The sequence below is a fragment of the Jaculus jaculus genome, chromosome 17, assembly GCF_020740685.1.
Source record: "Jaculus jaculus isolate mJacJac1 chromosome 17, mJacJac1.mat.Y.cur, whole genome shotgun sequence".
NCBI lineage: Eukaryota > Metazoa > Chordata > Mammalia > Rodentia > Dipodidae > Jaculus > Jaculus jaculus.
The window spans coordinates 8506465-8522292 of record NC_059118.1 but is presented as its reverse complement, the minus strand read 5'-3'; the positions used below and the strand labels follow the sequence as shown (position 1 = coordinate 8522292).

Sequence of the window (15828 nt, the reverse complement as noted above, 5' to 3'; positions counted from 1 at the left end):
CAGCTAACACATGCTTTTAGGTAATAATTTCCATTTATAAAACCCTGGCAATCCTTTCCAGAAATGATATTGACACAGAGACTTATGGCATGATGTGGCACCAGTGGTATGTCCACAAGCCAGCCCGCAAATAAAATAAAAAATTAAAGCTCTGATTTGTAGAACTTGCTCATTCCTGTTATAAATATTTCCAACCATGGCTGATTCCAAGTCATACAATCTGCAACAAACGTCTTACAAAATTCCACACTGGGCTCTAGTTCACTACTCAGTGGCAGTGTCAGAGCATCAGGAATAGTATGAGGGAACCTACAAGGAAAATCCCACCCACTCTTTGTAATTTTTGCATTGCATGAGTTTGTGGTTTTCACATGCTCTTGTTTGTGTGTTCATATATGTGACGAACATGGCACGTGTATGTTTTCAGGTGGAGGTTAAAGGTTGACATCGAGTGTCTTCCTCAATCCTTCTTCACCTTACTTTTAAAAATTTATCTTTATTTTTGATTTCTTTATTGATTACTGCTATAATCATAGGCAACAGACCATGGTAATTCCCTCCCCATCCAACTTTCCCTTTACCACTCTCCATCATCAGTCTCTCTTTCATTATGATGTCATAATTTCTTCCTCCCATTACAAGAGTCTTCTGTAGGTAGTGTCAGGCACTGTGAGCTCATGAATATCCAGGACATTTTGTGTCCAGAAGTTCTTTTGAGGCACAGTCTCCCACTGAATCAGGAGCTCACTGATTTAGTTTATCAAGTCAGCCAGTGAACCACAAGGATCCTCCTGTCTCTATGTCCCCCATGCTGCTGATGACAGGCATATAGAACCCAGACTGGCTTGCATATGATTTCTGCAGATCCCCAGTTCCACCTGGCTATACAGCTGTGCTTTTGTGTTTGGGTTTTATTTGCCACTCTCTCTTGTTTTGGAATGAATTCCCATCTCAGAATTTAGCATGAAGGCCAACGACCACTGCCTGTTGTGTGTTCCTCTTCCTCTGTGTCAGAGTTTGGTAGTTTTACAAAATAAATATCTTCTCCACCTTCTTGTGGTAGCACTTACAAAGGAGAAAATGAGCAATTGAGTAAGTTCTTCCCAAAATTAAAAAGTTCCCAGCTGGAGGACAATGAAATCAAGTGTCTAGCCTGTTGGTATTTTGAAAATAATCAGATGGACATCTAAAAATGTAAGTCTGAAAGATTCTCAATTCATTATTCATTTTTAATTTTATTGGGAGCAGTATCTTACATATGTTTAATGCATTCACACAAAGTATGTTGCTATATAAGAGATTAATGGAAACATTCTAGGAGACAATTAATTATGTTGAGCCCTTGTTGGGAAATATACAAGGACTGGGTCAGAGGGGTTTTGGTACTGATTGGAAGGAGATTCACAACACATGCCAGTATATATCTCCAAGGAAGTGAGAGGATTAGCATTTAACTTCTCCAGTTACTTGCTATTGGTTGAATGTGCATGTATCAAGTAAGGCCAGAAAAGCTTGGAAACCTATTTCCATCCACTACTGCCTTAACCCCTCTCAACAAACGCACCTTCTTTCATGAGATTCACCAGCCACCTCCAGATCCACATGTGTTGAGAGCCCCTCTCTATGCGGTTCTGAGTCTTCTCAGCCAGCATATCTGATTCTACCAGTCCTCACTCATCTATCTGCTCAAGAACTCATACTTCCCAAACAACGCACCCAAACCCACCCTCTAAAGGAGCAGGGGCGGAATCTCACGTTTAAGCCTGGTTAGCCTAGAGGACGCTTCCTCACTGACACTGCAGCCAGTGGGCCGTAAAGCCAGCCCGTGTGCTCTTCCCCACCAGCAGTGCGTGCACGACAGAACTGACCCGACAGAGCCAGGAGACACTTACGGTTGACATAGCTTGATGAGGTCCTGGTCAGTGGTGCCTGGCGGAAGGCCTCGGATGTACAGGTTGGTTTTACTCAACTGTTCCCCGCTGCTGTTGCTGCTGCTGTTGCTGCTGCCGTTGTTGGTGCTGGGGCTGGGAGGAGCCATGGGGTGCGAGGCTGTTGCATAGGACTGCTGCAAACAGAAAAAGCTGTTACTGGAAAAAAACAGAAGCCAGGGCCCCTGTTCACAGGCCAGCCACGCGACTGAAACCAGTGCAGCCTCCTCGTCCCCTCACACGACGACACCATGTTCTGTGTGGCTTCTGAGAGCATCACCGGATTGTCTCCCTCTGGGCCTCCTACCTGTGCCCTGGCATAAGTCAGCCATTAGTTGCACAAAGGGAAGCTACCAAGTGTTCCTGAGTCTGTCCCTGACCAAACTGAGTCTCGTTCTACCTGTGAAGCAGCATGGCATGTCACCTCCCTCCTTGACATGCCAAAAGAACTCGTTCTTTGCTACCCTAGTTTGCCTACTACAGTAGCCAAACAACTGTGGCTTGCCTCTACTTTTTGCTTCTCTCCTTTTCTCTAGGAAAACTTCCGCCTGCTTTTTGCGGTACAATTAGATAGTGATTTAAAGAATGAATGAATGAAAGAGTGAGTGGAAAAACAAATGATGAATCCACCTCAGTCCTCTGTTCTCACTTCTAGAACTCCTTTCTGAGGCTGCATGTCAGCGACAGCATGCCCCCGGCCTCCATTGCCATTTGGATCCATATCAAAGTATCACATGCAAATCCTCTTCACAAATGTGGGCTGTGCCACTCCCCCCAAGCTCTAGTAGCATTCACCCATCAGATTCCATGGCCAAAGTTGTCTTTAGACATTGCCTAATGTCCCCCAGCAACACTGGGACCTGCCCCCACGTAAGAAGCAGCGTGTTATTCAGTCACACCGTTTTAATCTTATGATGAGAAGACAAAATGACTCCCGTAAATTTGGTATGTGCATAGCAAGGGTAATTATAATCAGTCATGCCCAAGTCAGGAAACATATTTATTTATGATGCTCAATTCTTTTTTCACCCTGGTGTATCTTCAGGGGTTCCCAATGTATACAGACTGTCTGCCCCAAGTCCCTGCTGTCTCTTATTGGCTGTGTGACCTTTACACGGTGACTTAATCCCTCTGAGATGCGGTAATCTCTCGTTCATGTGAAGAGGATAATAGTAGCACTTCGTCAGGGGGACTTTTCAAAACCTCAGTGAGTGAATGCAAACAGAACGGCTCCTGTAAATCAGTGGCTACATGGTAAGTATTCATAAAAACAATGATAACGGCACTATTTGTGTTTGCAATCTGTCTTGCCACTGATAGTGCTCTATGTAAGCATCTCAGATTTTCTCAGTTGGAAATCAGAATGTCACTCAAAGACAGAGAGGCTTAATTTCATCAAGAACCCAGTGAAGAGCTGGGGAGATGTGTTTGGGTCAGCAGCATGAAGACCTGAGTTCAGATGCCCACCATCTACATAAAAGCCAGCCATTGCAATACATGGCTGTAATCCAAGAACTCAGAAGGCAGAGGCAGGGAATGCTTGGGGCTCACTGGCAAGCTAGTCTGAGTGAATCATGAGCTCCGGGTTCAGTGAGAGATACTGACTTCTTAAAGAAAGTGGAGAGTGGCTGAGGGAAACAGCCAATCAACGTAGTGACATCCACATCCATGTACAAACGCATGTATGCACCTACACACTCATTTATACCCACCATGCAAGCATTTACACATGCCACACACATACACGTGCAAAAATGACACAGTAACAACATTTGTCTGGGTTCTAACCTGAAGACATAATTATGGATCAGGGCCTGTGGGGGTATTAATTATTACACAAGTTTGACACTCAACAGCAGAGAAATATTTATCCAGATGGTATACAACTGCCCAACCTTTTGTGCCATAAAACAAAAATAAAAGCACATTTGAGAATTTGATGGAAGAAAATGCTGCATTGAGTGCCTTGATCGTCTTATTTAAAAGAAAAATCTAAAAGAAAAATAATAACATAATCAACATGCCCTAATAGTCAAGTCAACTAGCCCAGGTAGGTGGTGGGATATCCCAGAACTAGAACCAAATGTGGCTTTCACCAGAGGAGTTGGACTCTTTTGGGGTCCTGCAGTCATTTCCACTGCTCCTTACTAACTCGTCCTGAAAGCCCCACTTGATTCTTTCTCTACTAGGCCAATCACTTCTTGGAGCAGACTCAACTGTACTGGAAACTTTCCCCCTTTCCACTCTCAGCACACTTGGACGGGCAATTCCCAAGCTCTCTGGCTTTAAGCTAAGTATCACTCTATAGCCTTCATTTTCTTTCCTAGCTTTCTGCATATTTGGCCCTGATCTGTGTTTGGTTTTCTTACCCAATGCCTGTTTCATCTGAACATTTTCTTAAGGCAGGGCACATGACACCCCTTCTACAAGACTGTCTAGATTAGTCTATGAGAAAGAGCAGGTGCTTGATAAGCCTTCTGGTAACACCTTCTTCAATAATCACTGAGTGCACACAGTGCCGCACTCACGGAGAGGCATGAGGGTGCATGCCAGCAGAGCTCAGCCTTGTTTCTTGCTATGGTTCCTGCCTTACATCTGGCAGGATGGCACGTTTTCCCTGGTTCTTATTTCCAAGTCCCTACAAGGTGAGGCTCCTAAGATTCAAGGCATCAAAGTGCAGCCCACATCCTCATTCATCGATGTCCCTTTTCCACATGCTTGTCACCCGGCGCCATCAGCCCACTTTAGCTTTGTGGTCAGGTTTTAGCTCCCAGGCTCCATTGCTTCCCTCTTCCTTGAATACAACCACCCACCCTGTTCCCTCAAGCTCCAGTCTTCTGCCAGGGCATGGATTGTTCCAGATGGGATTATGCACGGGCTGCAAGTCTCCCATCTTGTCTCCTTCTCTCCTGCTTTCCTCTGCAAGCATAGTCTTCAGTAGAGGTGCTGGGGGCACTGGAAGGATGGCACCGGGTTGTTCAGATACAAACACACACTGACAACAAGGGGAGCAAAAGAGGGAGGGGACACCATCCCCCAAAATACACATTTCCTTCAGTTCAACTTAATGCAGGGCCAGGATTTCTAATGCGAAATTTCAAAATCTTTACATCTTTAATGGAGAAATAACACAGGATACATTTTTGTTGTTGTTGTTTTTTAATTAAGTGACATTGCATACATTGTCTTTGGGGATTTAATATCGATTCAAAGCCCAAGTTTATTTACAGTTATTTTTTTTTAAAAGCTATGCTGCTTCCTGATTTAAATATATCAATTTCTATTTTGTGGCACTCCTTAAACAGCCTCCAACACATAAGCCTTTACTTAAAAAAAAATACTTTATTTGGGCTGGAGAGATGCTTTAGAGTTAAGATGTTTACCAGCGAAGCCAAAGTAACCAGATTTGACTCTCCACCACCCATATAAGCCAGATATGCAAGGTGGCGCATGCATCTGGAGTTCATTGACAGGGGTTGAAGGTGTTCCCATTCTCTTTCTCTTTCTGCCTCTTTGCTTCTTTCTCTCTCAAATAAATAAATAAAATATTTATTTCTATGTAGAGAGACAGAAAGAGAGGGGAAGGGAAGAGAGAGAGAGAGAATGGGCACATCAGGATCTCTAGTCTCCACGGACAACCCCAGATGCATGTGCCATTTTGCGCATCTGGCTTTAAGTGGGTACTGGGGAATCCAACCCAGGTGGCAACACTTTGCAGGCTAGTGAGGTAACCACTGACCCATCTCTCCTGCCCAGCTTTTCCTTTTGGATTGACTAAATTTTTGAGACTGGTCTTTCATAGTCCAGGCTTATTTATAATTCACTATGCAGCTGAGGATGACCTTGAACTTCTCACCCTTCTGTCTACACTTCTCGTAGTGCTTAGAATACAAGAATGCACTATCATGAGCAGTTGCGGCAGCCCTGGGGGTCAGGCCTAGGGCATTCATGTACACTAGGGAATTCCTGACTCCGCCTCTTAGAGTAATGGGGTTATGGATGAGTTACCCTATGACCCGTTTATGCAATTCTCGGGCACAAACCCAGAGTTTCCATGCATGCTAGGCAAGTTCTCTACCTGCTGAAGCATCCCCAGGCCCTTCTTTATTGTAAGCCCTGCAGACAGTCAGTGCTGTTGATATTTGCTAAAGGAGCCCTCCTTGTCTGCCCATCTCCCAATAGGGCAGAGAAAATTCATCTTCTATTTGTCTTGGTAAGTACTTGGATCTCATTTGATCTTCCAGCGCTCTTTCAAAACTCCCTACCACTTTCACTTCCCTTCTCCTTAGATTCTCTGAATCCCGTCCTGTGCCCAGGCTTCATTTAAAAGGAGACTTCGTCTAAAGCGGGTTTATATATCCCCTTCTCTGCCCCTGCCATGGCATAGCCTTTTAAACCACCAGGGAGCCAGAAAAACCTTCTCCAGCTTTCTGTCTCACAGATGAGATGGAGCGGTGCGGTCAGAGCCCTGGATGGATCCAGTAGGAGACGGGCTGCTGCAGCGTGATCAATACGTGTTTACTTAATTCTTTGCTCCCCCACCCCCCGCTTCCCTCCCCGGGCTCTTTGCAGGCATTTCCATAACCAGAACATCATTTAGCAAATTGCACAATGCCTAAAACAATAAACGCGTCCTCAAGCAAGCCCAAAGTATTCACTGGGAGAAACAAGAAATATGAGAGTTCAAAAACAAACCAAAGTTGAGATGAGGACAGAGAGGTGAGATATGCTTCCTATAAATGTTAGGTTCAAAAGTACTAGATTATGGGGGCAAAGACACCACTAAAAGTCCTTCCTGATTTTGTTTGTTTTTTATGGTTTTTTGAGGTAGGCTGACCTGGAATTCACTATGGAGATTCAGGGTGGCCTCGAACTCACAGTGATCCTCCTACCTCTGCCTCCCGAGTGCTGGGATCAAAGGTGTGCGCCACCACACCCGGCTGTGTTACTCATTTTTGAATTCCAGAATGTCTGCCGGAAGAGGAAGAATTTCGGGACCCAGAACCAGTCAATCCATGGGTTTTAAAACCCAGGGTAGGGATCCTTCTGCGTCTACGAGGTTTCATTTATCTGTTGAAGAGGCCCCATGATTCTGCGAGTGATGAGCATTGTAAATCATTCTTTGCTTTTAAGAATTATAAATTCCCTCCTCTCCACCCATTTTCTAAATAACATCCTTTAATCAACATAAAGTTGGCAGAAATTTCTCAGGAACGCCTGATAAATATGCAGCCGAAATGAATTAATTTGTGACAACCAAAAGTAATTTTGAATGCTCTGGCTGCCAAAGACAGATGGCAAAACTTCAGCATCTTAAAGTAAATAAATACATGATTAAATAAGGTGGGGGAGGGGGAGTGCCAATAATCTCCAAGGGTTAATGTGTCCAAGTAGCCACTTTTCTGATTAAAATGACTCTGTTTGCCCTCAGTTCTTTGTCCTTGGATGCTCTGGAATTTAATCATTGATTAGCCTTTAAATCATTTTGAGGAACTGAGGAAGGGAGTTTTTTTTAAATGTTAGTAAAAAAAATATTTTGCTTCAGATAAAATTGACTTTGCTATGTGGCTCAGGGTTGTGCTTTATAAATCCTCTTTAGGAGCGCGGAGGATGTATGGTCTGGGGTTAGTGAACACTCCATTATTGCGGTGGGACAGAGCAGGGGACGGCAAAGAATTCGCAGAGTCAGCACGGACAGGGGCTGTAGAAATGGCAGATTTTCCAAAGTGAGGCTTTGGCTGATGCCAAATGTAGGAGCCGGAGGATTGCTCTTGAACCCATATGTGCTTGCCAGGTGTGCAAATTCACAGATGTGTCTTCGAGGTTTACACTGGGGGGGGGGGGTGCCTAGGGACTATGGAAGTGCTGTCACCTACCGAGGCTGCAGATCAGAGCATCACTACCAGTTTCTTCTTTACAAAACTAGAGAAAATGATCTGCTACCTATTTCTGAAGACACTATTCTTTTTAATTTTTCTTTTAAAGTCATTTATTTGCAAACAGAGAGAGAGGGTAAGGGTGAGAGAGTAAACATGGGTGTGCCAGGGCTTCTTGCCACTGCAAATGAACTCCAGACACATGCCTCACTTTGAGCTTCTGGCCTATGTGGGTACTGGGGATTTGAACCCAGACTGTGAGGCTTTGCAAGCATGTGGCTTTAACCAGTGAGCAATCTCTCCAGGTCCAGAGGACATTGTTCTTAAAATAACAATGCTGGATGTGTGTCATTCCACGCAAAGCATTTATGTGCTTACCAAGCACTTGGTGTGCTGCACAAACAACATGAGCTTGTGAAAGGAGGGCCAGAGGCATAGATGGGCAAAGGGACTTCTCAGGGTCACGTGGCCAAGGGAGGCCGACTTTGGATGTGTTATTATTCATTTTATCAACCTGACGGGATTGAGAATTATCATGGAACCAAGTCCCTGGCTCTAGCTACAAGGGGTTTTCTAAATTAGATTAAGTAAGAGGTGGGAAGATCCAGCCAAGCTGTGCATGGCAACATTCCTCGGGCTGGAGATCCTGGACTGTTGACAAAGGAGACCGGAAAGCAACATCGGTCTTCATCTCTCTTTGCTTCCTGCCTGGGGATGTGATGGGCCAGCCACATGTTCCTTGTGCCATGCTTTCCCACTTGGACTGTGAGCCAAAAGAAAGCACGCCCTTCCTTAAGCTGCTTTTATAAAAAAGAGAATTGGCATGGCAGGGCCTCCAGCCACTGCAAATGAACTCCAGATGCATGCGCCCCTGTGTGCATTTGGCTTATGTGGGTCCTGGAGAACCGAACTGGGATTCTTTGGCTTTGCAGGCAAGCGCCTTCCCTGCTAAGCCATCTCTCCAGCCCTTAAGCTGATTTTTTCAGGTATTCAAGCAAGGAGAAAAGAAGCTAGCACATTTTTTAGTTTTATTAGAAGCCATGAAAACCAGACCAAACTTCAGGCGTTCATGATACACACACCAACACACAGAACAGCTCCCTTGCAGTCAAGTCTACAGGTGGAGATAGGCAACTCGGCTGCCTTCAGTGTGACCAGGAGGCCAACAAGACAACCCACAAGAGGCAGTCCAAGTTAAGATCAGCCAGCACTTCCTTCCATCAGAATTTAAATAAAGCCCGTCTTGAAATTTAATTTCGAAGGGGAAGTCTCCATCAGAACCAAGCATGAGTCTTTCAAATAATGTCAGGCCAGTGGGTTCATTTGTCTAAATTCATGGTTTGTTATTTAACAACAGGAAAATGAACTGGCCTGTAGATCATGCCCAACAGCCAATTCACTTAGCGTGCTTTGTTAATGTGCCTCATTTTTCAAGTTTAAAGACTGCAGCACCCGGTCCTCCCACGTTCTTGACAACGGCCTGGCTGTGTGAATAGGTAAGCAAGGAGGGAGGTTACAGCTTCTTCCACCATATGTTTCGGGGGTAAATGAGAGAAAGGTGTGTATTGGTTTTGTTAATGTTTTCTCACTTTAACAGAAAGTATTTGATATATCCAATCAATGATGCTTATACCAGAATATGATAAACAATGTCATGAAAAAATATGTATATATAATGCCAGTATGTCACATCTCATTCCCAGCAGATTAGGTCTGAAACATATGTCTCTCTCTGATTGAAAGCATAACTCTTTTGCAAAGAGAATGTTAAATATTTTTTGCATGCAATTCCCCTTGGCTTGAGATCCGTTGTGCCAAGCTGCAGTCAGCTGTTTTACCGGCGTCTGGTTGCTCATGGAGCCTGGGGGCAGCAGATCTGGTGGCTCAGAGGAGCTGAGCCCTCCACCACGATGTTCTGTTCTAGTGATGGTCTCCCCATATTTTTAAATTTATTTCCAAGCACAGCGAGAGCGAGAGCGAGAGCGAGAGCGAGAGCGAGAGCGAGAGAGAGAGAGAGAGAGAGAGAGAGAGGGAGAAAGAGAAGAGAGACAGGGCTTCCTGCCACTGCAAATAAACTCCAGAATCATGCTCCCCTTTGTGCACCTGGCTTTATGTGGGTAGTGGGGGTTCCAGGCTGTTGGGCTTTGCAGCCAAGTGCCTTAGCCACTGAGCCATCTCTCCAGTCACCCTCCCCACCTCAATTTATTTTTATTCATCACCAGTGCAATAGAATTTGTACTCTTTTATCCACTCAAGGGTAAAACTCTGAATAATATCTCCCAGGGAACTGACATGCCCACCCTTTTACTATCCCAAAATGAATACAAACCCCATGCCTGTCTTAAATCATGCATTATTTAGCCCCGCATGCACGCATATAATCTATTTCTAGATGGGAAAAAAAATGCTGCTATGGCTATTCGATTCTTTCCCCCCAAGCTGTAATTTCCATATAACCTTGCTGCTGATCTCCACGGGTGTGAACACAACATGAGTGTCCGGACGCAGACAGAAGCAAGACAATCATGAGTGTGTCGTTAATGTCCTAGAGTGAGGGTTCAGGTGAATACAATCCAAGCAGGCAATGACAGGTATAGCTGAGTTAATATCTCAAGCAAGCCATGCATCTTTCTTTAGCCATGGTTTCATATTAATATCTAAGGCAAGCCATGCATCTTTAGCCATGGTTTCATGAGCCACACGCATTGCAGCTTTGCAATGTAAAGCCAGGTACTTGCCTCTCCATCATCTACAACATGACCGTGGGAAGTGATTGTTTCAGTTTCGCCTGTTAGAAGAGAGTTTGGTAGAAACCTGCCCTTCTCTTTTCCTCCCCACCACAGCTCAGATACTAAAATGAGCAAAAAACAAAAAAAAAAAAAAAAAAAGAAAAAAAGAAAAGAATAAAAGAAGGAAACAAAAACAACAATGATAAGATCAACTGAACAAACTTTGTCAATTGGCCCAAGTAAGAGCTGTTGTCAACAGCGGGCTCCTGAAAGTCCACTGTGAGTCCACTGTGAGTCTACTGTGAGTTCACTGAGTCCAGTGCCAAACTAGTCACTCCAACCTCCTGTCCTGAGCGAGAGAGAACAATGCCCGTTCCACTTCATGGGACTCTTGCAAAGCTAAACTTAGAGAAAGGTTCAAATATTTGCATAGAATCAGGCACAGAGCAAACCCCTTGATAAATAAATAAATAAATAAATATATATATATATATATATATATATATATATATATATATATATATATATGGTGCTGTATCATCAACCTCATTTTTTTTCTTCTTTAAGCATTTTTATTGAGAACTTTAATAAATGTAACACTGCAATTTGATCATATTCCTATCTCCTTATCCTCTGTTGTCCTCCCTTCCTTATCTCCATTCCACTGAGCGTCCTCTTTTTTTCTAATTAGCCCTTCCTCTGTTTTGTGTCTTTTTCCTTCTGTTCTCTTCCATCCTCCATGTCAATATGTTGATAGACTCCAAGCTGTTCAGGTCTTGGAGGGGTAACAACCTTCACTGTGAGGCCATAAGTCCACCAATCTGTTCATGTCCAAAGGACAGCGTCCCCCAGTACTCCTCCTTCACCCTCTGGCTCTTACGTTCTTTCTTTCCCCTCTTCCACAATGTTCCCCGATCCTTGGAGCAGGTGATAGAGATGTCTTGTTTAGTGCTGAGCTCTTAACAGCTTCTTATTGTCAACTTCGATGAGTTAGAGTCTCCTCCAGGTCTACCACTGTGTCCACACAGAAGTTTCTTTGGCTGGCAGTGATAGCACCATTGATATCATCTCTGCCACTTCCTCTGCCACGTTTCCTGAGCTCTGACGGTATCATGGAGAGGAGTCATACTGTCAAGCACCAGGATTTCTTCTTTTCTTCCACCTGATGAACCTCGATTCTCCCTGGTATTTGCCACCATCTGTAAATTCTTCTTTGGCTAAATGGAAATTATGAGCCTATCATATAACTTTCTAAATGTATATGCTTATGTCCAGTGGTGAATGCTATTCTCACCAACATTTTCATCATCTGCACCATCATTACAGTGTGGCAGATCCTTAAACATTCCTGTCTCACTTCTAGTTGAAATAATTTATCTTGAAGGGTAATTAAAACTAATTTTTGTTTGTTTGTTAGTTTGTTTTTAAGCATGGGGTCCATTATACTTGAAATGAAATTAAACCCTTAGTGCAACATTGCTTCCCCTCCCCATTGTGATCAGGAACCAAAATGAGGAATGGTGAATTTCACTCAGATGAGTCAATGTGTATCAGTGGAGTCACTTGTAAAGATTTCATTTTGACAGAGAGGTGTATGTTATCCATGCCAGTTCATGCCACTGGGATGATGGCACTTGTGTCCCGACCTCAGCAGAGGACAAGTAAAGATCTATAAAATTCTTCCTCAATGCTTAATTTCCTCCAGGGAAGTCTACAGGACAACAACATCCTACCACTCCAAACCTTCACCAAGGTACGCTGTTTGGAGTGTTATAACGTGCAGGACGGTTGCCCATCTGTCCTTACTCTGGCTATATGGTGGGCTGAGACACATTTCTTTCCATTTGCTTCTATTCTACTGCTCATTCACTTCAATCTGCACTGAGTCTTCTGTTAAGATGAGCTGGTGTCAGATGTTAGTGATTTGCAAAAGACAGAGAGACAAACACAGCCCTCATTGTGGTCAGCATCACCCACAACCCTATGCGATGACATTGGCAGCAATAGGATGGAAGCGTGGCTGGCACTTGCTTTCTCTCGATGACGGTATCAAGAGGGGGATGACCTAGTATGTTTCCTGTCTTAGAAGTTCTCATCATACCCAGTAAGTGAACAAAGACAGACTCATTTGTGCATTAAATGAAAATTAGTATTGTGGTTGATATACTGGTTCTGGTGACCAATTGAGATGCTCATGTCTTATCCTAAAATAATGTTGTGCATTATTGTTTATTGACAACCCAGAAGAACTGGGATACAGTAGGAAAATGATTCCTCATACTGCAAGGCTACAATCTTGTAGAAACTACAATCTCAGTGGGTATCCTCTGACAAGCCAGAGCACGTCCAGCATTTCCACTGTGAAACAGGATGAGTAACTATCTTACACTTGTCTTGCTGCCCATGTCATCTTCATAGATAACTGGACCTTTGCACACTTAAGAAAAAAAAAAACAAAAAACTTACTTTTCAATGATTCTAGTTAAAACTTTTTTTTTTTTCCCCTGAGATAGGATCTCACTCTAGCCCAGGCTGATCTGGAATGTAGTCTCAGGATGGCTTCAAATTAACAGGTATCTTCCTACCTCAGCCTCCAGCGAGCTGGGCAACCACACCACGCTACTTAAAACTCTTGAATATCTCTGAATAGCACAGCATTCATGAAGAGAACTTTTTGACTTTGTTAAACATTCCAAAGTGCTTTTGTTTAAAATTACATACCCCTGTTTTTGAACCCATCTTAAGGTCCTACTTTGTTTCTCATTCACTGTTTCTGAAATACTCTATTTTTCTCTCGAGAATTTAAAGCTATGAACATAATGACACTGAAGCACTCTTTCTTTGCTATAGAATGAGACAATTCATTGTTTTAACCTGGAATCAGGAAATAAGGCATGACAGACTATTAAAACACTCTACTAAAAACGACTAAGATACCGCCAAATAAGGATGTTACATGATAAGGTGATGTGACTGAAGATAACAGGCCAAGTATCATGAAGTATTATGAAAACAATAGGTGTTTAACTCCAAAGAGTCTACTTGAACTTGAATGGGTTTAGAAGTGAGATTATTCACCTCATTATAAAATGTAATATGCCCTGGTTTTGTATTACCTGGAGCTTATATACTTTTTGGAACCTATTTAAAAAAACTAAAACATAAACTATATGTATTACAACACAACTTTAATTTTAACTTTAAATAACTCAAAATAACACAAACATCAGAGCATTTCCATCTCTATTATCTATCTGCTGAGTTGCCTGTCAGGTATGCTGACAACTCAAGCTCTTCCAGGTTAGGAGCCATGACTGAGGGAGAACATGTGGCATTTGTCTTTCTGTGCTTGTGGGAGTTCACTTAGAATGATCTGTTCCAAGTTCATCCACTTTCCTACAAACTTCATTATATCATTTTTTCATTACTGCTGAGTAGAAATCGATTGCACATATGTAACACATCTTCATTATCCATTCATCAAGTGATGGGCATCTGGGTTGATTCCAGTTCTTAGCTATTGTGAATGAAGCAGCCATAAACATGGTCAAGCAAATACCTCTGCAGTGAAGAGTGGAGCCTTCAGGGTAGATGCCCAGGAGAGGAATGGCTGGGCCAGTCTGTGGCTCTATTTTCATCTTTTTTCAAGAGTCTCCATATTTATTTTCATAGAGGGTATACAGGTTTTCTCTTCCCCCCAGCAGTAAATAAAGGTTCCTCTTTCCCCATAACCTCACCAACATTTATTTTTGGTTACTTTTTTAAATGGTCGCCATCCTGACTGGAGGGAGGTAGAATCTCATAGCTATTTTAATTTGCATTTACATGATGGTTAAGGATGTTGAACATTGTTTTAAGTGAGTATTAGTCATTTGTATTTCTTCAACTGAGAACTCACTATTTAGTTCTCTGCCCCCTTTTTGGAGTAGAATGTTTGCTTTTTATTGCTTAATTTTTGAGTTCTTTGTAGATTATAGATTAAGGCTCTGTCAGTTGTACTATGGGCAATGATTTTCTCTCATTCTGTGGGTAGTCTGATAGCTTTGTTTATGGTACGTGTGGAAGTGTTTGGGGGAAGTGGAATGGGAGGTTGGGGGAAGATACACACAAAACAAAATCCAAGAGGAATTAGTACCATAGAAACCTTGCTCCTGGATAGCAGAATAAAAGAAATAACACTCAATGGGAGTTTGTAGGGACTTAAAACACACCCACCACAACTCTGGAAATTTTGTGGAAGAGACGATGGAGCAACTCTAAGAGCCAGAGGTTGGGAGGGCATATCCAGAGGCATCCCCCACCCCTCATGCCCGGCTGCCGTTTTCACACCTCATCACCACAACCCCATGGGGAATGGCAGTAACCCCACTGAGGAGGGCCTGCGGGGTATTGGGGGCAGGGCAGAGGGAAATGATGTACCCGTACAAAGTAGAGACTTAATAAATAATTTTAAAAATATGTGATTTGGGGGATTAGGGAGATGGCTCCAAAGGTAAGAGAGTCTGCTATGCAGGTATGAAGAGCTGAGCTCAATCCGCAGCATCCTGATACAAAGCAAGGAAGGATTCGCTGTGCTTCCCTGTAACACTAGCTTTGAGAAGGGCTGAGACAAGAGCACTGTAAGGGCTCACGGCCAGCCAGATTAGACAAGACAAGACAAGACAAGACAAACAAAATAGGGACTACAGGCTCAGTGAGAGATCTTGTCTAAGGAAATTAGGTGGAAGGGTACTAGGATACAATTCCTACCATCCTCCTCTGGACTCTGAATGAGGGTACATGGGACATACACTCATGCATTCTTACACACACACACACACACACACACACACACACACACACACACACACTATGGAATTTAAAGTTTATATAATTTGAATGCTGAGACTTCTTAAAGAGAATACAAAATGATGCTATCAGATCAGATATGGGCTGGCGAATGAGCTCAGAAGTTAGAGGTGTGGTGGGCAAACGTGCTGGCCCAAGTTCAGTTGCTCAGCACCCACGGAAGGCCAGATGCGAAGTGGCGCTTGTGTCCATAATCTTAATGCATTATGGGAGGTGCAGCCAAGAGAATCCTGATGCTCACAGGGCAGCTAGACAGGTCTGTCCTGTGGCTCAAACAACGGAAACACCGTCTGTAAAAGAAGAGGACAACAACACCCCCACTCATGCCATAACACACACACACACACACACACACACACACACACATACATACACACACACATTAAAATTTAGATAGGTGTGTTTGAAAAATGCTAAAGAAAAGGAGTGTGGCTAATACCTAAATTC

General features: G+C 43.3%; 1 protein-coding gene across 7 annotated transcripts in view; it reads right to left on the bottom strand.

Annotated features, from left to right (window-relative positions):
• Nucleotides 1-15828, bottom strand: part of Rbms3 (RNA binding motif single stranded interacting protein 3) — a 1479068-nt gene that overhangs the window by 582241 nt on the left and 880999 nt on the right. For 4 of the 7 annotated variants that reach the window (XM_045136303.1, XM_045136304.1, XM_045136305.1 and 1 more), the window contains one exon: nucleotides 1893-2065. In XM_045136303.1, the coding sequence (XP_044992238.1) occupies nucleotides 1893-2065 (173 nt within the window). The remainder of the gene's footprint in view (nucleotides 1-1892; nucleotides 2066-15828) is intronic. The other 3 variants (XM_004662088.3, XM_004662084.2, XM_045136307.1) reach the window with 1 other exon arrangement.